Here is a 21,192-nt window from a genome sequence, read left to right as displayed (position 1 = left end):
CGCGAAAACCGGTTTGTTTTTCTTGGATAACGGCAAGTGACGACAGGGCGTCTGCTGGGGTGTATGTACATCTGCCACATGGTGTACTGTCACATTGGCCACGTCGATACGTTGAGAAACCCAGAGAATTCTGAAGATTCTCTGCTGATGAAGTTAACAGATGGGGAGGCCTTTAAATTAGTCCGCGTTTCCGAAGTCACTTATGTCAGCTTTCCAGTAAGCTGTACCTTTCGTGAAATGGACAGATGGCCTTCACTATCACTTCTTTCCACCCCTCTTCTCAAGCACACTAGCGCCCCGCTTTCACAGTCTGTCGCCAAATGTATATAGATAACGGTATGAGAAGATCTGCTGAAGAACGTAAAAGTATTCTCTAAGTGCTTAGAAATCTGTTGTAACCTGCTTCAGGAGGGGAGAGATCCTGAGATCGCAGGCAAAGCCGGTGTCTTGGAAAAAGCAGACTGGAAGGAAACGAGACAACCTCCTCCGTACGGATTCAAGTGAAGAAGAGAAAGACTCTCTCTTTCCTGGCATCCTGAAGATAAGAAACGACGTCGAAGTGAAGTTCTTTGGTCGGTACCTTCTGTCTTTCGAAAAGAGAAGGACACGAAGAGTATACCTGGCTGGTAGCTACCTTCGCTCAATCGAAAAATAGAGTTATGTAGTTTTCCTGAAGGAACTCACATCAGAGACGTGAGAAAGAAAAGAGAGAAACATACATCCTTGCTTAATCCTTGAGGAAAGAGATGCTTTTCGTCTCTTAGACTTTCTGTTGCTGATCTAAGAAATCATTTTTGTTCTCAAGAAGAACAAAGCCGCTAAGAAACGAAGTTTTCTTCATTTCAACAGGCCGACAGTCACTTTCTCCTCTATCTCAGCCACTGATCATCAGTCGAAAGCAAACCAGTGCTTCACAGTTCTGTTTACTGATCAGCAGGGAGCAGAAACGCAAGTGAAGGAGCGCAGTAAGGACGCGGCGAGGTGTATTGAGATTCTTTGAACGACACGCGTGCTGTGTGTTTTGAAGCAGGCGTGCTCATTCCGGAGACAGATGTAGACGTTCTAGTCTTACTCGTGAGCGTAAAGACAGCCGAACATGTGAGTTTCCAAAGTCACACGCCGCGTATGGAGAAGGTTTTACCTGTTGAGTTCAACAGGTGTCTTGGATAGAGAGAAGTCTGTTAAGGGAGTGAATGGATCTGCTAGCCTCCTATTGAACCGCACCACATACAGAACGCATACTTTTACCACTTGTACAGTTACAAGTATTAGCTATCTCTCTCCTCATCTATATATATAGAGAAAGAGGCATGTGAGAAACACGTTTCCACACAGAGAAAGAGGCATGTGAGAAACACGTTTCTGCACATGCCTCTTTCTCTCTATATATAGATAAGGAGAGAGATAGCTAATACTTGTAACTGTACAAGTTGTAAAAGTATGCGTTCTGTATGTGGCGCGGTTCAATAGGAGGCTAGCAGATTTTATGGCTCTTGGCTTCTACCTCTGTACGGGGGGATACATTGGCCAGTGTAGGTGAGCCGTGATAGCATTTGCTATTACAGGCTCTCTAGCGTCCTCAGTTAGATCCACCATATATAAGTAAAGCCGTCTTACGGTATGAACTGCTTTTACACCTTGAGTGGGTAGGCCAAATCGCTATGGCACTGCGCAAAAGAGTGTCCGCACACACAGCAGAAACGAGAAGGCAATCTAAGAGTGTAACATGTACTCGAGGAGTCCCCTCTTCGGGCATAGATGAAGGAGGGGTGATACCTCGACAATCGTAATGGTAGTTGTACGAGTGACTCTTACGAAACTTCTCTTTCTCTACATCTTCTCTGGTGGCATGTCTTTCACAACGCGTAAAATGATGATGGCAAGACACACGCATGAGTGTTTTCAGTCCAGCGTTCTTTCTTGTGGCTAGATCTCCTTTCGTTTGCTTCTTTGGCGCTAGAAGATGAAGACTTCTCCAGACTCCCTCTTTCTCTCGGTTCTTCTTCAACGCTGAAGAACGACGGAGATACAAATCTGTCGTTCTGTCGTCTGGCCTCGCGACTTCTTTCCTTCTTTCTGTCCGTCGACTGCATGCAGCAGATACGATACTTGAGTGATCGGGAATGCTGAGCGGATAAAAACAGGGATATCTGTGGAAGAAGGGAGAGCCGTTTTGCTCGTTTTCTCTTTCACCGTCTTTTGTTCATTCATTCTCTCATGAAATCTGAAGTATCCTCGATATCGGGTACTGTGTCGAGGGACACTGCGCGTCGTCTGGATCTCATCGACAGAGCGGTCACCCCCGTTAAGAATATTTCTACTCTTCTTTTTCTCCCTTCAGAATAGAAGGACTTTCTATTCTGTTTTCCAGGGTGCGGAGAAGAGAACTATTGCCTCTTTCTCAAACGTCAACTCCTACTGTACTCTTTAGACAGACGTGAACGAAGTTCAACGAGCAGATAGACTCCTTTGTGGCACACTACGTCACACTGGCAACCGTCCGTCGTGTGTACATACACCTCGATTGGCTTCCAAAGCTTCGTTTTACCTGCTTTCTCAACCTTCACTTTTCTTTAAAGGAGGAAAAATGACGCTAGCTGGAGTGAATTTCTTTCTCAGCACGCCCCCATCCCTCAGCAGAACAGAAATCAAAGCCGCTTTCTGTGGTAGATGCGGCCTGACTTGCTCTTTCTTCTGTACATACAGCCTCTGTCCATCCGTGCATGATTGAATACTATTCTATGACCTTCCAGGCTTTCGTCCACTCGCATTAACTAGTTACCGTGTCCAACAAGGCAACATGTCCTCCAAATAGCTGCTGTTCCGTATCTGTCGCTACTACGTGTAGGATTCTGTATCCTCTTCTCTCTCTTGAATGGGACTTTCCTTCTTTACTCATTCATCCCTTTCATCTTTTCTTGCGCGCATGTCTCTCCTGTGCAGCCGGAACACGAGAAATTTGCCCGTCTTGTCTCTTCTTGGCTGACTACTCAATCCATGTATACCTTCTCTTCTTTTTCTTGATAAGAAAGAAAGAAAGGCCTCTGTACCTCCTGGAAAGAGAGTAAAGAAGGCGTTTCTACAGAAAGGGGGTGAAGTGCTTCCAGCAGTCACTATGGGGGGTCTAGGAAGAAGTAGAAGTCTTCTTCTTGTTGGTTTATCTCTCTTCATTCGGGCTGCTTATCTAGTTATCACAGGTACGTGTGTGTCTATACACCCGAAGGCAGAGGGACCCTGTGTAGCTCTCCTTTGTCGAAACTCATTTCGTGGCTGTGTATCGTCCTCATCTACACGAAACAAAAGCGGGTTAACACTCCCTTAGGAGAACTTGGCCTCATCTTCTCGTCAAAGTCTTTCCTTTTCTTTTCTTTCATAGAAAGAAAGATATGTCTTTCAGTAGAGAAACTGTTTTCTGCAAGACTCCCGCCCTTGCCATTTCTGCAGAGAAATCAAAGTCCTTCCTCTTTCAGGTCTTTCCCACGAGCTCTCTATCAGGGGCGGCAGGAATGTGAATACAGATTAAGTGAGGAGTTAGATCGAAGCCGACTCGCAGATACAGATAGATAGATAGATAGAGACTTTCACAGGGGAATCCCCTCTACTTCTCTATACAGTCGTGAATGCTTCACCAGCTTACGATTTTTTCTTTGCTTTGGTGGGTTGAGTCTCTGTGCATGTTGAGAAGAAGTCTCCTCCGCTCAATCTCTTTTTCTTCAAGAACGCGGACACCCCTGCATTTTCATTGCTTTCTATTTCGTCGTCCCTGTAGAGGTCACAAAGGGCCTTCACACCAATTCACCTACTTCTTCTCTCGTTCCAAGTGCGGTGCCGCTTTCCCACTGTATGTATGTATATACATAGAGAGAGAGATGCGTGTGTATATGTAGAGAGATAGCTTTATACGTAGATGGAGAGTGATAGAGACACGTATGTGTATTCATCTATAGGTATAGACAAATGTAGGGTGTAGTATATATACACGTGCCCCTGTGTGTACGTTCGCGTTCTTACATCTATTCATGTGAATACGCTTTTAATACTTAGGATTCTCAGTGTAGACCTAGCGTAGTCTCGATACACACGTACGGCTCCCTGTTTATCTGTCTGTCTGCGTACCAAAGAGAGATAAATGAATTCATTGACCATGAGCCACAGTGCTAAGCGAGACAGACCTTCAACCGTCTTGGGAGCATGAAAAAGAGAAGAGAAGGATTGAATCGAATTTGCTTAAGAAAGAAGAGAAACAAGATGGCTGTATGGACAGAGGACTACAGAGATTCTCAAGAACGATCATTCGAGTTCTTCTCATGTTTTGTCTTTTTATCGTCTGGACGTCCGGTGTATGTTCAGCTCGACATGCTCTACGTGATGCTGGTGGCCATGTAGAGGACTTTGTCTTGCCCTGGAATGTAAGCTTATCTGTTTACTTTCTCCCTGGTCTTCTTCAGGAGTTCTTCCTGCTTTTTCTTGAAAGCGTTTTTTCGTCTCGCTGAATCTCTTCTTGTGTAAGGTGTCCAGTGGCGTACAGACACTAACGAGGGATCAGCTCGATTCTCTACAAGACCATAGTCTAGTCGTCAGTCTTTCATGCACCCTTACATGCCTTCACGTCTCCGAACAGATTGATAGATTGAATAAAGAGGTAGACAGGTCTGCGCTATCAGAGGTGTTAGAGCTCCCTAGTAAGAGGAGAAGAATATAGGAGCGGATGAAAGTCCAAAGTCTTGTTTTCTTTTCCGTTTGAATTCTTCGGCCATTGCCTGGAGAGGGCCAGCATACGTCGACGGGGTAAATTTTATCGAAGGCAATCAGGGTCAAAATTTGTCAGAAAAGACACCTGGCTACTTCCTTTTCGAGAGGTTTCTATCGGCAAATCCCGGTGGGAGGAGGTTTTGTAGCTCTTCTCTTTCTGCCTATACACATGTAGCTGTCCTTGCAGATATAGATGCTCATGTGGATACCGATGTGAAACAGGTACAACGTAGGATGGAACGTCCTATGTGTGTTTCACCACGGATCTCAAGAAACAAGCCGCCAAGTGTTTACTCGCGATCGTATAGATGGATAGATAAATAAATCTGTATATACATATATAGTCATACATATATATGTATATGTATTTGTCATGTCGATCCTCGCAGTGCCCACCAAACAGGGTCGAAGAGTTCCGTGCGCCTAGAGTCGTTGCTACCGGAGCTCTCGTCTGTGTATATATACGCGGGAGATAGGTATGGAACACGTTGAATGTCTCTTAGGTCCGGCAGCCTACGAAGGAAGAGAACAATCCACGCGAGAAGACTAGAGAGGAATGGGTCACTACGGAGCTTTCTCACTTTCTTTTTTCTTTGGGACAGAACTTCATCCGTCCATTGTGCGCCTTGTTTTTGTCTTTCTTTCAGGTCATTTTGCTAGTTGTGCTTGCATCAGTCACGTGTCTCCTCGGAGCTCTCAAGAGTAACGGAGGGCTCAAGCCCATACATGTTGAGCAGGGAAGGACAGTGTAAGTTCATGTCTTCTTTTTCGCTCTACTCTCTTTTCTCTTCATCTCTTTCTTTTCTTCTCTTCTACTCTCCAGCTAGTGAACACAACCCCGTTAGAGAGCTTACCTCCCGTTTGATGGAGCTCTTACAGATGTGCATATACATCCATGTCTTCTATTCTTAGGGGGTCGAAAAGTTGAATCTTTTCATATCTGCACTTCAGAGGAAGTCTCTGGCTAGCAATCCATGTGGTGTATGTGTATAGCTTGATCTTCAATCTTACTTTTGCAAGACTCGGGATACGTATAGCTTATCATTCAAACAATAAGAATAGGATTGCTACGCAATTACGAGGTTATGAACACACATTTTCTCATGGCCGACTTGAATGAGAGAGTTGAGTAGATGACTAGTACGGAATGCTTGGTTATATATATATGCATACACCTCATACAGTGTACATGGCTTGAGGGAGAAAAACATACACCGCAACTGTTCAGCCCGGATCGAGGTCAAGGCTCACCTGCTGCATATCGTACGGGTCGATCTGAGACATATATGAAGTTGTGGAGAGAGAAATCTAGACAAGGTGATATAGGTAGACAACCCTATTTCTTAACATTCAAGTTAGATGCAGAGGTCTTTCCTGCAGAAGTACTTCAGGAACCGATATTTAATCAATTTCGATTTCTGTTCGTTTTGTCCAAGTCTCTCGTGGCGATATTCTTCCTGTTTCTAGACGGACAGACTTGTATGCTCTCTGTAGACTGTATGTGGCATGTGCGCGTTTTGTGTCACCTACTTTCCTGTATGTGCTAGTCGTGTCCATACGCATACCTGTATGTATGCCATAATCTTCACCTAGCCTTTGTATGGACTGGTGTCTAGGTCTATCTAACGCTATAGTTCTATTCCCGAGGGAGGAAGGCGAACAGAAAGATTGTTGCTTCACGTGGTGAAGCTAGACGATATCATCCAGTGGTATCTGCTTAATGGAAAAGTCGGTCTTTTTCTTCTGTTTCTCTTCTTTCTTCCTGACAGAAGCTGGGATCGAATGAACGAAAGATTCAACTTCCGTCTATACTCGACAAGAGGAGCCTGTGCAGCGAGTCTTATAGAGCGATTCGTTACGCCGCCTCCACCGCTCTTCTGATCCTAGTCAGTAGACAGACAAACTCGGAAGAGAGACTAAGTTTGAATTGAAGAAAGGTTCGAAACCTCAGCTTGGTTTGAGGTATCTTGTCCGGGACAAGAAGTTCTCGCAAAGAAAGGGAACAAGCAAAAGGCGCTTTAGGAACAGCTCGCTAAGCCTCTTTTCATCTTGAAAAAACATGAGAAAGGAAGTGTTCTTGACTCGGGGTTGAAAGAAAGAGAAGAAAGATAGAAAGTGTGTTGCGTTTGAAAGACAAAGAGAGAGAGAAGTTTCACCGAGTATAGGCAGGATATCCTTTTGATGAAGGGAAGGTTGAGTGCGTTCTTACGTGAAGTTGGGAGTATAAAGAATAGAGCCTAATGTCCCATACAACTTCCTCTTTTTTTCGAGGAGGTGTGAAAAGGAAGGAAGTCAGAATGCATCCACCTCGGCGGCACATACTCCTCTCTTATTGTACATGTTCCCCAAGAAAAGGTTCCTCACGGCTGCCTTTCTCCTGTATAAGGAGCCAGAAAGTGTTCTGAAAGCGGCGCGCTCTCCCGTGAGAAGCCAACAGTTCAACAAGAGGAGAACACAGAGAAAGAAGAACAATCTGGTTTTTGCAGTTAGTTATGTACTCGTGAGGGCAAGAGATTAGAACAGAGGCGGAAGATTGTACTATGTTGTTGAAGCATTAAGGAAGTAGGGTAGTAGGCAAGAAGACGTTTGGGTGTCTGCTCTGTACCCCAGTATGAAGCAGGAAGGAACAAAGGAAGTTCATGAATACGGCGTTTTCGGTTTGGGCTAGTAGGAATACCGGGCGAGAGACTACGGAGCTCTCCGGAGCTCCATACAGGACAAAAGAAACTATGAAGTACACCTGACGGAGAGTTTCTGATGGATACATCAAGAAAGTACCGATCATAGATAGGATCATAGATGACACACATACGTGTAAGCTTCTGATACGAGAAGAAACGAAAGCTTAGGAGTTCGCCCGCCACACACTTCGGTTAAGTGGTGCTGAACCGTCGCGAATTCTTTCGCGGTCGCACGCATACCAAATTCACTTGTCTTCTCTCCCGGTGAACGGATACCTAAAGTAACTGGTCTCGTGTCAGTCAATGCTGATCCTGAATTGCACCAAAATCCAGCTGTACTTCTCTGTGACGCGAGGCGATGCATTTGGTTGGCTGACTGCAGCGGCCACGCCGCCCGCTGACGACACCCTTCCTGGACGGTGGAGGAAGAAGAACCGAAAATTGTGATGAGTCGAGCGCCGTACCCTTTCGCCTGATCGGCGGTTGAGACGACTAAAAATGGTACTGCCCGACCGCTGACTGGCCTCTGTTGGCCGCTTTCTTGCAAGTTGGCCGGGACGCGCCGAGTAGTCGGTCCCCTGAGACGAAAGCACCCTTGGGGCCGACATGAGTTGCGGATCCCGTGGGCACAAGTGTCATTACATTCAGGATGTAACGATTCGTGATGACAGAGCCCTCCTGCATGAGTACTACGCCTCAGTGTGTAAGGGGGCCTACTGAAAACTGTATTGCTGCAGCCGTGGGCAGTAGGGAAGAAAGACCGTGGTTGGGTGGGCGTTACTGGAAGGTACGTTAGTGATAAAGCCAATCGACCGTTGTCAGCGCGAGAACTCTCTCGTCACAAATCGCTACATCCTGAATGTAAGAACACTTGTACCTCCGTGATCCGCAATAGGTGTCTGCCCCAAGGGTGCCTTCCTCTCAAGGAACCAACTACTCGGCGCTTCCCGGCCAACTTGGAAGAAAGCGGCCGACAGAGGCCAGTCTGCGGTCAGGCGATACCATTTTTGCTTGCCTTTCTCAAGTCCCAGACCATACAGCACTACGTACCCAGAGGTTTATCGGCGGGGACTCTGCTCACGCTGTCCCTTGCCTAACCGCCCCTGAGAGAAGACACCACATTCACGGGCTGGGCCTACCCAGCCGCGGAGTGGCAGCAGCCGAGACGCCCGAACGTCGGTGTATATTGAGAGTCGGCGTTCCCGCGGTGCGTCGCATATGTTCACAGCTCAGTCGGGCAGTAGCAGTGATGTCGGTTCGACCTCACTTCAGTAGCAGTGAATCTCCGTTAGACCTCACCCAAGTAGCAGTGAACGTCCCTTTACCATCACCTCGCTAGAACTTTGGTCGCCTGTCCCGGGGACCACATCTTCCAGACGCGTCAGCGTTGCTAAGGCTCTGCGGATTCTGACCGCGAGCAACTGTCAAACGGGAGGCTCACCTTCAGCGAAGCCGGCGGCGAGCGCCGTTTGGCGATGCGGATCTGCGCACCAAGCGGTGTATTCGAAGTGACAGCAGGGAGAGGAGCTGACATCAGTGGATTGGCAGAAGGCGTGCCGGGATGAGAGGGAGGCTCAGTTTCAAGCGGCAGGCCCCTAATACTGGCGGAGATAACTTGCGTCCAGCGAACACAATGCGGAAGGGCTGCAAGTACCGCGCCTGTTCCAAGCCGTCGTTTCGTTGCCGGTTGCCCCCGTGATCAGACACTGCTCACTCTTGGTGACCAGCAACATACTCATGTGGGAGGCCGTCATACCATATCGCCTGTCGCTGCAAATAAACACCAGCCACTCTTCGTGACTAGCAGCACAGGTCACGCGGGAGGACGTTGTCGAATATCGTCTGTCCCTGGCTTGTCTTGAACGAGAGATGCGTTGTTACCCAGCTGCCGAGATCCCTTCAGGAGCTCAAATCATCTTAAGCGTACGCGCCGCGCCGCCTCCCGCTTGCCTCGCTCAGCTCACAAGGTTTGGCGCCGAACAGCCGAGGGGCGCTGGGACACGGCTCTAGAAGTAGTCCCAAGCGCTATGGAGTCAGTAACGACTACTGTATTGGCAGTCAGAATAGTTAACTGACGATACGTCGAGACATACAGCAGATTAGCAGTATTGCTCGGTCTTTACCTGCTCAACGAGAGCCCTGGAACTTCCCGGACACGCCGAGAAAAGTGTAGCCGGAGCAGATATGTACCGTCCCCGTGTTCCTTTTCTCACAGACCCTGCACCAGAGTGTAGATGGTTTCTGTCGAGTCGTTGTCTGTCAGTCTTTCAGCAGAGAGAAGACATCCTACAACCAGCAGACGTGTGTACGAAATCTTGCACTCCCGACGAGGTCTCATAAGGAGACGAGTCTCGCAGCGGTGACTAGGTTCGGCCTCGAGTGCCGTTTGAGGACGGACTACTCTTTCACAAGCTCTGGACGGAGAAGCCTTTGACGGGATTACTACAGAAGACAGGAGTATGGTACCTAGTGTAGAAAGAAGAAGAAGACTTACGAGACTTCTGTGGTTCATGGTGGTGGAATTATGCTCTTCCAAAGTGATGCCTGCGTGACAACTGGAACTTGTTCTGCGGCGCTCTTGCGACCCGTCCCGGGCAGTTTTTTCTTGACCCTCGAGTGCGGGCGTTACTACAGCGTCATCTTCCATGAACGGCTGACCTCAGAGTAGACGACAGATCACAGAGGCCCCGCGTGTGCACGGAGAGGAGTGATCAAGGTGTCTGCTGGTTATATCGTTCTTCAACCAAGGCAGCATCGCAGCGCACAGCTCCATACGAATCCCAGTATCTAGTCACCCCAGCTCAGTTCGTACAAATTTAAGTAAGATTATATGCACAGCCACGTCTCTCGTGATTGTTTCATCGGGAAGCCGCTTTATTAACTCTCGGTCGAGAACCCCCCCGAAAAAGTTGGTAGAGGACGGAGAAGAAGGCACGGGGTTCTCTCGATTATGACTCTGGTGGCCCTTACGGTTAGCTCGTACGTTGTTCTATTGTAACACCAGAAAAGCGTACTTCTTTCCGGCTGCATGCAAGACAAGCTCAGAATCGTGACAGAGACGGAGAAAGAACATCTGCATGAATCTCTCCAAGGGTATTTCCCAGGAACCTCAGTCATCACCGAGCCGACTCTGACAATCGTTAGAACAGACCCGTTAGTCGGCCCCCTTTTCTTACTTCAAGAAAAGGGCTTTTTGGTGAGGAGACGTTGCTTGTGTCTTCTGTGTTCTTCCGGATGGTAGTAAAAAAAATCTTTTCTTTCTCGAGTGTCTTTGCTAGATAAGGGTAATTGAGGTGCTGTTTTCTGGACATAAGGCAATGAAAATTCCGCTCCATCACCTCAGGAAACCGCCACACCACAATCGACTCAGTGGTGACTCTTCATCGACAGCAAGAGGAAATGTTGTCTTCTCTTGTCTTAGCTCACTGTTCTTTTGTGAGCTGCCAGTGTTCCTACATTTCAACGTAAACTCAATAGATTGGAGGAAAATCTGTGTCCCTTTTTTCCTTCCTGATAGGGAAGATGCAGTTTACAGGAGAAACTCCTGTCAGTCGTCAAGACCCAAGTAGCCTCTTTGACTTTTCGATACTGTCGTCATCTCAAGAAGAGGGGGGTGAGGAGAAGAATTTGCATAACTATTGGCCCAGTGAGGCAGGGAACTCTCGAAGGTCACTAAACGACGAAGACCAAGGAGATTCTTCTCTCTTTTCCTCCACCCTTGTGGATCCTTTTTCTGTAGAAGCGGACGATCCATCTGATGCCCTCACAAAAAGTCTCAGCTCTTCCTCTTTTCTCCAAAAAAAGACAGAAGAGAAGGGAAAGGAAGAAGAAGAAGAACAGCAGCACTTACAGCGGGCTTTACTCCAGGTAGAATGTATGTTGAAAGCTCTTGATCTAGATTACTATCAGACCTTACACCCTTCAAAAGGTAAAGACAGCGCCATCATTCTGTCACCATCTGATGGAACTCACTCCGAGAGAGGCGACTCTGTGGCTCCTGATGATTTCATGAGAGAAGACTGGAATGTCTGCCAAAGAGGAAGGCGGGGATCACTTTCTACTGAAAAGGATTTTAGTAGTCCAGTGAAAGAAAACAATGGTGTTTGCTTCACTCATCGAAATCAAGGGAAAATAGACGAGAATGAGAGCCGCATAGAGTCTAGGCTCGATACTCGGAACGCTAAAGCGCGTTCTGGACAGTTTGTACTTACCGAAGATCAGGACCTCCCCTCCTCTATTCCTATTTCAACTACTGTCGGTTCTTTTTCTCATGAAGACCGTTCTCCACGTGCAGCAGTTACGTCTCCGTCTTCATCTCATGTGTCAGACTCACCTGGGACAGATGAATCTCCGAGTGTACATACACCCAACGTCATCTCTCCTGGCGACCACACAGAAGAATCCGAACACACTCCAGATCCAGGTAAAGTTGCGGATGATTTCCCGCACTATTTCTATGTCTCTTTACCCTCCTCTGATTCTCATAGCATAGATTCGCCTCGCTCTCTCCTCTCATCGCCGCCTGCTTCTCCCCGTCAGAACAGCACAGACTTCCTTACATCTCCACGCACTGGTGAAGAAAAGAACAACCAAGAAAACGAAACAGCGGGTGGGCGAGAAAGAAGGAACCTCACGGATGCGGGAACATGTTCCCGGTGGGAATATTTTCAAGGAAGAGAAGACAAGCTCTGGTGTACAGACATTCCAGTTTTTTTTCCTGAAATTCCGACATTCTCATCCTCATCTGTTTCCTTCAGTTCTTTTAGTCGAAGAAGACCAGGGTTTCCAATCCGCCATTTTACACGACCTTCATATGTTCCAGCATTTCACCTAAGAAGATGTCGATCTCTCTGTGACGCACAGAACGACGTCAGGGAGACACAAGAGAGTTTCTTCCTCGGAGAGGGAGAAGAGGAAGAGGATCATCTGCTATCGCCTATGTTTGCTTCATTCACGAGAGAGCTGAACAAAGTTTCTCGTGCTTCATCTTCTGATAGAAGAAGATTGGGAAGAGCTGTTAGCTGCCCTTCTTTTTTTTCCGTCTCTTCTTCTCCTAACTCACTAACAAGCCACCCAGTCGCATACGTATCATCACATAAAGACTGAAGAGAGCAAGCGCGATTTCTTTCCCTTCGTGAATATATATATATATACATATATGTATACGTATACATAAATGATGTACTGTACCTGATAAATGCATGAAGGAATATAGACGCACGCCTCATGAATATATATAAAGATACAGGCACAGATATGTATGGATGTGTCGATATGTATGGACAGGCATACAGGTAGAACCTGTATGGTCGTGGGTAGGTGTCTAGTCCTTTTTTTTTCTGAAAAAAATCTGTCTCTTCTTTCGTGACTTCCTTCCTTTTCCTATCCTTCTTTCACTGTCTCCCTTTTGCGGGTCTTTTCTTCCTCATCGTCTCTTCTAACGAGTGGCCAGTTTGATGGAAGACTGAGTAAAGGATTTGTTTGATCTCTCAATACGTCCTAAGAAAGGATTTTGCCGTGTGTGGATCCATACATTCAACGATTCATCGAAAGTGTTTTTCGTTCTATTGGACAGTCCTCATAGCGTGACTCACACCCTTCCTTCGAGTGAGCTGCCTGTCTGGTAGAGGGGAGGCAAATCTTTTTTAAACGTTTCTTCTCTCCATTCAGGGTCGGAAAAGTCATCTCGATCTCTCTTGACGTGCTAGAGTGGCTTGCGCCGCTTATTATTGTACTCTTGCAAAAGAGCATAGCTATGACGGACGACTAGAATGGCAGAGACTGGTGCCATCGAATAGACCGCGTTTCTAAGAGAAGTAAGAAGCGACGAAAGCAGTCTTTCTGAAATTCGATGTGTACGATTAGTTGACACGCAGCATGCAGTTGTCTAAGGATTGATCGTTGGGGGGGAGTGTGTCAGTTACTCCGAGTTTGAAGCTTCACCTATGGATGATTTCTCGCCGTTTTTTTTAACAGCCTTCTAATTCACTGGGACGAAGTCCTGAGTTGTCTTCGGCTGCTGTTGTTTCCAATGGTTTACTTTACCTACTAGTCCTTTCCCGCTAGAGGAGGTCTCGAGATTTCTTCACATCATGCAGCGAAACCACAGAGAGCGATAGATCTGCTCTTTGTTCTCTTAGTTTATTGACGGGAAAGACGCAGGCGATTGCTTTCCACTAGTGTGATAAGAAAAAGGGAGACGGGGAGACTCTATCGAGTCCTATTGTGTGAAGTTTTCTGCCAGCTGTGGCCAGACTCTGGAGAGGAGTCGAAGACCCGATGATACCTAGGTGGCTCGTAGAGCGAGGTCTCACCTATGCACAAGTCAACTCATTCTCGGGGGAGTACTTACCGGGACATGTAGTGGAGGGATGGACCATTGAATGATGGATGTACTTGACTTACCTAAGAACAATGAACCGAACAAGAAAGAATGAAGTCGACCTCACTCTCCACACTGCTGCACAAAAGGTAATCGACAGGTACGCGCGTAGCGTTTCTGGGTATTCCCATAAAGTTTTTACACGTGAGTTGGGTAAGGAAGAAGTGACGCGCCTTCTCGAGCTCATTGCGTCCCTACCGCACCTCCCCCTAGTAACCGCATACCTACACATACTAAAATTCTTTGGTTTCATCTCTCGTTCCCCGGGTGTGAACGCAATAGTACTCCTCGCCGTAACAGCTCCAGCATACTATATACCTGCGGGTGTTATTTCGTCACCGAGACGTTACATATCTATACCCCTACGTCTAGAGAGGCGGAGATAGATGCGTATGTACATGCAACTGTAAATATCGGAGAGGTAGTGAGCCTGTATGTAGAGGTGTTTAGGGTTGGCCGACAAGTAGAGGGCGTGACATGAATTTCGGAGAACGTTCAGCTACTTTCCCCGTGAGAGACATAGTGAATCCTTGTACGGTTTGTACCGAGTGACTTGTTTACTCGGAAGCAACTTCAAGGAGTCTTCCAGAAGTCACAGAAAGAATTGATATGGAAAGCACATCTCGAATAGACTCGATGTGCCTCGTATGGGTGTCCTATAGCTGCGGTCGTCTTCGAGAAACAGAAACACTGCACTTGGGAGCCTGTCTTTAGTAAGGACCTCACAAAGTATATTTCACCAGGAAAAAACACTGCACTTCTCGGAAAACGGAAGATAGAGATCGATGATGACCTCTACAAAACATCATCCGCCTCATCATCATCATCTAATGACATCTTCGAGGGTTGAAGGAATGTCTGATCACCTTTTTTGTTTTCCCTCTTTTCTGTCTTTTCAACATTTCCTTCTTTCTTGAGAGCTGAACTCTCGTCTTCTTCATCTCCCACCGATGAATGACAACCACCAGGTTTGATGCAAAGGCCTTTGATTTCTCCGTTCTCAAGAGTTAAGCCTTCCATGAGATTAGCAAGAAGTTCCTCATCATCTTCACCCGCATCATCGTCAGAAGTATTGTCCTCGTGTCTGTTTTCATCTGTCACATCTTCCCATTCTTCTTCTTCTTCGCCCTCATCTTGTCCTTTCTTTTCATTAGGTAACTTCTTAGATGATTGATTCGCGGTAAGACTTCCTGTATGCTTCTTGTGTGTCTTCTTCGAGCTCGCATCACGCTGATTTTTACTGTCATTCTCCCCCTCTTGCTTAGCAGAAGTTGCCTTCTGTTTTTCTTTTCCTCCGGAACCTCTCTTCTTTTTAGAATATCTAGGATCACGCCATAAGTTCACCTGGCCTCTCATCTCTTCATCTTCTTCTAGTTCTTGCTTGAAGTCCTCCATATCCTCATCAATATCTCCAGCTTCTCCATCTTCATCTTCTCTCATCGAGTCACCCCCGTCTTTACGCCGACTACCTTTCCCACTTCCTCTTCCTCCTGAGCGCTTTTTGGATCTGAAACCTCCGCCTTCTTTCTCTTTCATTAACGTCTGTAAAACCCACGGTCTCGGAACACCATGATTCGAGCCTTGTCCTATCATCTTATCTCCTTTTTTATTACTCTGACTTCCACCCCAGAGTTGAGTCATAGGCTGTTTCTTAATCAGAACCACCTCAAACTGAACATAAGCAGACAAACCTTCTTCTTCTACCTGTTCTTGCTGCTGTTCCTCTAATAACCGTTGCGCCAGAGATGACGCCTGATCCTCGCATTCACTATCATCTTCATCCATACCAGAAACACCTTTCTGGTGTTTCTTTTGCTTCCGTTTTTCTTTTCGAGATAGGGCTCCCGAAGATGAAGAAGTACTATTACTACTACCTTGGTGAGAATGACTTTTATCTTGTTCAAATTCGTAGTCGGCCGAACCAGGGAGATTGATGCTTCGTAAGTCGTAGCCTTTTACCCAGTCACCCGGCTTCAGGAGATTTCCAATATGCGTCCTGGTAATGATACGTCGATCAGAGACACCTACGTCTGATGCTCTAGCTAATTCAACTTCATACAAGACAGCTCCTGTTCCTCCCTTATGATCATTGCCACTACTGCTATTATGGTGATCTCGTGACCGAGATATGAGATTGGATGGTGCGTTTTCTTTCGCTTCTCCAGTGGAAGCTTGAGAGAACATACTCGAGTGACTGTTTCGCCTTTTCTTCTTTTTACTGCATGAAGAAAAAAGATTCTGATTCTTTTGAATTGGATGTGAAGAAGTAGGATGGCCCGATGCCAGAGAGGACGCTTCATGGCGACGTCCATTCGGATACAAAACAGATACATTATCATCTCTTTCTATACTTATGAACTCTGGTCCACCATTCATACTGCTTTCCTCCTCCTCGCCCTGCTTCGATCCCATTTGACTACGATGTGTAGAGGTGTTTTTACCTGCATAGCTACTATTACCGTATACAGGACGATCTACAGGATTAACGTCTAAAACAAGAAACATAGTTAAGTGTTTCCGTGTACACAGAGAGGAAAAGGGATTCTTCCAGTACTTCTCTACACTTAAATTAACGGTGCGACCTGTGAAAGGATCGCATAGAGCCAAACCGGCTCCAGCTACACGTGTACATACAGCTAAACTGGAGAATCCTCCTAACTGTGACCGGGCCTGTTTCTTATCCAGATATACGAGATCATCTTTGCACACAGGTGCTAAAGTTAAACTGATTGTATACTTATGGAAGTATGTATTACTACTCGCATCATGGCTTACAAGCTGCTTCCCCTGCTTACACGTACAGGGGAACCGTGACTGACAGAAATCTGAGAAGTGAATGGCTGATTGTTTATTAGGAAAGTGAAAATCTAGGCCATCTGGACGTTCAACGACATTTAACAACTTCTGAGATAACTCATGTTTTAAGATAAGCTGCTCTAAAAATAAGAATGTCCTCTTATGCTCTGCATGCTGGCGAACTTGGACCATAGCTGTCCATCCTGCATGAGGGGTGTAACTCTGAAAAGACGCACAGCCACCAACACACATACAAATACGCCAGACACATCTACAATAATCTCGATACACACAGAAAAGTCTATCTACCTACCTATCTCCCCAACGTGTGGTGCGAGAGCGCAAACACGTAAGCTGACATGTATATACTTGATGTGACTGCACTGCGCGCTGTCTGCCAACACACAGTCAGACTACGCTATCCATTTCACATATGCCCGACAGTCATGAAATGGCACGACTTTCCCAAGTAAGATCAACTAAGAAGAGATAATCCCAGTATTCCGGCAGTCTCTATGGGGACCGAGAGACTCTTAATAAAAAAGCCTAATATGTCGCTACTCCGACAGTGAACATCAGACGGTATCAACCGACGGCTTATATACGGAGAGCTGCGCCAGGAGTGACTGACATCTTAAGTTATTAGTGACCACGATACGCACCGCACAAATAGCACCCCCTATCCCCTTATACAATCAGGAACACATACTGAAGCACTAAACACCTCTATCTCTTTCTCTGCGGGTATGATGCGCATACACACGTGCACATGGTAAGGCGCGAAAATACAGCATACTCAGACGGACCGAAAGAGATATATACGTGTATACACAGAGATTTTTATATGCCAAAAGCAGAGAAGCTTTGAGACATACCTTTTTACATTCATCACACTGCGTTCCTTGAATGATTCCCTCTATAATGACTGATTGCTGCATGCCCGCTCGCCCTCCAAGAACATCCTTCTGAACAGTAAGACGTAGCTTAACCCGCCGGCTATGAGGCTCTGACCAAAGCCACTGGCAATCGACAATCTTCTCTACCTTCTTCAAACCTCGGATCTTCTTTAGACACACTGCCATAAGTTCTCTGAAAACAAACAAAAGAGCTGTCAGCAGAGGTGTTCTAAATAGTCTCGATGAGAATCCTAAGCATGCATATGTAGTGGATGAAAACAGATTGAAGGCGGTGGTAGCTAGAGAAGAAGACCGACGGGTGATGGCTCCCGGTGCTTCTCATCGACTAATCCTCTCGTCCTTACAGAGCGCAGAAAGAGGAAAAGTATGTTACTTTATGGATGTGGAAGAAAGAGAGCACAGGTAGATTACGAGAAGCCTTACCCGGGAGAAGTAAAAGAAAACCTCGCACATCGCGGAGACCACACGACAACAGCGACGAGGCAATCAATACAGCCACGATTGAGAGATGTGCGGTGTACACACACCGGATACCGGCTCGACGTTGAGGATTCGGGAAGTCACTATCATATGACTGCCAAACTGAAAAAATTAGCGAGGAGCCATCAGATAAGGCGAACAGAATGTGGTGGGGCAGAAGACTTCTGCAGTTCTCTCTGCATTTTCGACTTGCTAGTCTCCGCTCTCTCTCCTCCCCTCGTCTCACGTCAAGTGTCACCAGAGATTTTGAAAACTAACAAGACCTTCGGGTGCCGGTGTAGAGACACCTGCAAGAGGTAGATTGACGCTAGTACAGACACAACGGACACGATGAGGGCTGCTCTTCATGTACCACATTGCGTGAAGAGATACCGCACACTTCTCGCCTTAGCACTGACCAAGGGAGTGATCAGGACAGAGTAGGTACGGCGCGGTAATTTATGACGAAATCAAAAAGAGAAAGAAAAATCCAATAGTACTCCGTCATCCTGTCGCATGCACGTGATGCATATACCTTGTCTACATGTACACTTGTAGACACAAGCTGTCAGCATGTAAGCAAGTGAAGATGTGAATGGGTAATTCCTATTCTTCGCCGCCTTCCCGCCACTCATCTGCTTCCTCTCTCGTACGCTACTTCCCCGAAAGATTCCTTGCCCTGTGTGATCTCTTATACACAGATGAAGTGGAAAAGTAAGTCCATATCCCTTCTGGCTGTAAGATGCCAGCCAAGACAACGCAGAACCGAACTCCGCGGCTTATGGGGATGTGCGAGTACAATTCCTCTTCGATAACGAAGCGATTCCCCCGACCCTACTGCGCACCGGTCGAACAAGTGAAAGGATGGGACAGAAGTTAGCATGCTTCTACTTGTGCGACGTACCGAGATTCAAGATCGCACGCTAGCCATTTGTTCTGAATGTGCATATAGCGACCGCACGTCCTGCAGCATGGTAAGACAATCGTTCTTGCGATGCCCTCCGTAATATCTACTTGCTGGGATAGACAAGACAAACAAATGCTCTGGGGGGAAGGAGGTATGCTACATCCGCAGACGCAACAAAGCACGGAAGCGTACGTACACCCGGACGAGGCTGGAGCCGTATGACCCTCCAGGCTGACAAGACTTGGAGAAGGCATCCCCCCAGGGGAGGGGATCTCAGACGCGACACTCATCTCTTTAATCTCTCTTTTATCTCGTCTCTGACAACTGTGAAGATTCAATTGAAGCTAGTTACAGAAGACTTGTGTCGTCGGTGCTGCCTCGGTTTGTCCTCCCTCCCGAGGCCTTCCAAAAACAGGAAGAAAGAAAAATACTTCCGTCTCTGCCGCGCTGACTTCTGCTTTCCTGTCACGATTCCCCAGTCTGGTGTTGACAAACGGATCAGTCAGAACCACTTCCGCAATGGAGGTACCCCCGATAGACATGAACGTCTGCCGAAAAAGGTACGAAGGGAAAAAGAATATCACGGAGAAACGAAGGAGGAGTAACGGAGTTCAAAAAGCTTCCAGATAGGTAGCAGTCACTCTTGTAGAGAACAAATGGAGGAAAGGAACGGCACGCAAGAGAAGCCACGGCCCTGGGCAAGCTGAACTACGCAGAAGAAGACAGGCAAGCTAAAAAACGAACAGGCCGGAAATCCGTGCATGAGCTGGTTGAGAATCGATGGAAGAAAACAACGTCGACGCGGGACGGCAATGTGTTTTCCGAAGCCAGTCAACCGCGCCGCGCCCCACAGGAAAGAGCTCGGCAAGCAATCGAAATGAGAATGAAGAATCAAGGCACAGGGGATCGATCTGGCATAACAAGGAGGCTCGTTATTTTGCAGTAGTGGCTTTCGACTACTAGCCGTTCTTCGGCTTTTCGGAGGCGTACAGACAACCGTGAAAACCATCCAGCATCGTAGCCCTCCTGGAGTGCCCGGCTAAACATGCAGCAGTAATGCATGCAGCTCGACACTACCGCATCCCAGCGTTGAGTGGGACAAGGGTGATTTGTCCGATCCGATCCCTTTCTGCAACACCCTACTGTCCGAACTGAGGGAGGCCCCTTCTACTAACGCGTACCGCTCTCGCCAACACTCCCACTCTGGTTGGAAGCTCGGTTACAGCAGACTGCTCCCAAGGAATCGGAGGCGACCCTCTCCGTGAGCAGGCTGGGGCCCCAGGTGGCCTCTTAACTAGTTTGAGTACACGCAGCTACTGCCCGGATGGGCGCCGGCGATACTGGTAACCTAGACCTGAAACTCTCGCCTCCTCCCCTGCACTCTGCACCTGATTCAAATTTTCTGGAGTGCGGATGTCTGTTAACGGAGGAGAGATGGCCGTGGTTCTCTCACATTTTCCGAAGCTAAGTGGCAACCGTCCACTCACGCGTGTCGGGAGGCTGTTCCGCCGTCCTTTGTTCTCGCCGGGTTTGGAAACTGCTTCGAGTTTGCACACGTGCACATCCGGCTTGGTCGTCCCGCAGCCGCCTTGACCGCAGACACTCCCATTTCCAGCCAGGAGACGTGCTGTGCTGTGCCACTGAAAGAAACCGGCGATCGTGGGAGGGGCGCTACTGTGGGTTTGATTTGTGCTGCTTGATGTTGCAGCGGTAGGTGGGCTCCCTCAAGCCCCCCACTAAAACGCTGAACGCCATACCCTTCCGCCAACGCTAAACGCCATACCCTCCCGCCAACGCCTGGTGTCGGCTGGTAAGCCCTTCGGAGTTTGTCTTGATGAGGGCCTGACGGCAGTACAATGCCTGAGTGTCGCGGCTGCTTGGAACTGACCGAACCGTGTACATTCTCGCTATGTAGAAGCTTTCAGTGGGCAGGCAGGTTTGGCTTGTTCACAAATATTGCTGGAATGAGGGATGATGCAAATAGCGAGGTCACTTTTACCGACGAAGGTGGCCCGGATCTTTTGAGGGCACCTTTGACGCCAAGGCGGCACACCACATTCCGGCGCTCCCGGTGGGATTATTGAGGTGATTTGCGACTCAGTCTGTGTGGAATTGTCCAGTTGTTGATACATGCACTTACTTTCATAACTGTATTTCCGCAAAATTAGCCAGCCTCAGATGGCCACTCCGACGTGGTCGGCTGGAGGTGGTGAAATCAAGCAGCCCCGTCTACTTTTCTGCCACGCGGGGGCGCATCCTCCGTAACGGGACTGCACAGAGGACGCGGGCAGCCGGTAA

At 47.5% G+C, this 21,192-nt stretch overlaps 3 protein-coding genes across 3 annotated transcripts; 2 read left to right on the top strand and 1 right to left on the bottom strand.

Annotated features, from left to right (window-relative positions):
* Positions 1-1,983: 1,983 nt before the first annotated feature.
* CSUI_003937 (membrane magnesium transporter) lies at positions 1,984-6,988 on the top strand. Its single transcript, XM_068064132.1, has 5 exons — positions 1,984-2,372; positions 2,944-3,197; positions 4,351-4,409; positions 5,400-5,500; positions 6,522-6,988. Exons 2-5 carry the CDS (start codon positions 3,116-3,118, stop codon positions 6,631-6,633), a joined length of 354 nt encoding a protein of 117 aa, XP_067923899.1. The 5' UTR covers positions 1,984-2,372; positions 2,944-3,115; the 3' UTR covers positions 6,634-6,988.
* Positions 6,989-10,553: 3,565 nt separating this feature from the next.
* Positions 10,554-12,572, top strand: CSUI_003936 (uncharacterized protein). Its single transcript, XM_068064131.1, has one exon. It carries the CDS (start codon positions 10,956-10,958, stop codon positions 12,537-12,539), a length of 1,584 nt encoding a protein of 527 aa, XP_067923898.1. The 5' UTR covers positions 10,554-10,955; the 3' UTR covers positions 12,540-12,572.
* A 1,800-nt stretch (positions 12,573-14,372) lies between these two features.
* Positions 14,373-19,893, bottom strand: CSUI_003935 (nmd3 family protein). Its single transcript, XM_068064130.1, has 3 exons — positions 18,892-19,893; positions 17,487-17,700; positions 14,373-16,833 (listed from the first exon to the last, which is right to left on the bottom strand). The coding sequence occupies exons 1-3, from the start codon at positions 19,182-19,184 to the stop codon at positions 14,611-14,613; spliced, it is 2,730 nt and encodes a 909-aa protein (XP_067923897.1). The 5' UTR covers positions 19,185-19,893; the 3' UTR covers positions 14,373-14,610.
* Between the last annotated feature and the right edge of the window lie 1,299 nt (positions 19,894-21,192).

Source organism: Cystoisospora suis, assembly GCF_002600585.1.
Source record: "Cystoisospora suis strain Wien I chromosome Unknown contig_1777, whole genome shotgun sequence".
Lineage (NCBI taxonomy): Eukaryota > Apicomplexa > Conoidasida > Eucoccidiorida > Sarcocystidae > Cystoisospora > Cystoisospora suis.
The sequence above is the reverse complement of the archived record's forward strand: the minus strand, read 5'-3'. Positions and strand labels throughout refer to the sequence as shown.

Excerpts from the sequence above, each read along its gene's own strand:
- CSUI_003937 (XM_068064132.1), top strand. The coding sequence starts at position 3,116 with ATGGGGGGTCTAGGAAGAAGTAGAAGTCTTCTTCTTGTTGGTTTATCT. Across the intron at positions 3,198-4,350 it reads TGCTTATCTAGTTATCACAG|CTCGACATGCTCTACGTGAT; the intron begins GTACGTGTGTGT and ends GTGTATGTTCAG. Across the intron at positions 5,501-6,521 it reads GTTGAGCAGGGAAGGACAGT|AAGCTGGGATCGAATGAACG; the intron begins GTAAGTTCATGT and ends TCTTCCTGACAG.
- CSUI_003936 (XM_068064131.1), top strand. The coding sequence starts at position 10,956 with ATGCAGTTTACAGGAGAAACTCCTGTCAGTCGTCAAGACCCAAGTAGC.
- CSUI_003935 (XM_068064130.1), bottom strand. The coding sequence starts at position 19,184 with ATGAGTGTCGCGTCTGAGATCCCCTCCCCTGGGGGGATGCCTTCTCCA. Across the intron at positions 17,701-18,891 it reads GCGTGCGATCTTGAATCTCG|AGAACTTATGGCAGTGTGTC; the intron begins GTACGTCGCACA and ends GTTTGTTTTCAG. Across the intron at positions 16,834-17,486 it reads AGTGTGATGAATGTAAAAAG|AGTTACACCCCTCATGCAGG; the intron begins GTATGTCTCAAA and ends GCGTCTTTTCAG.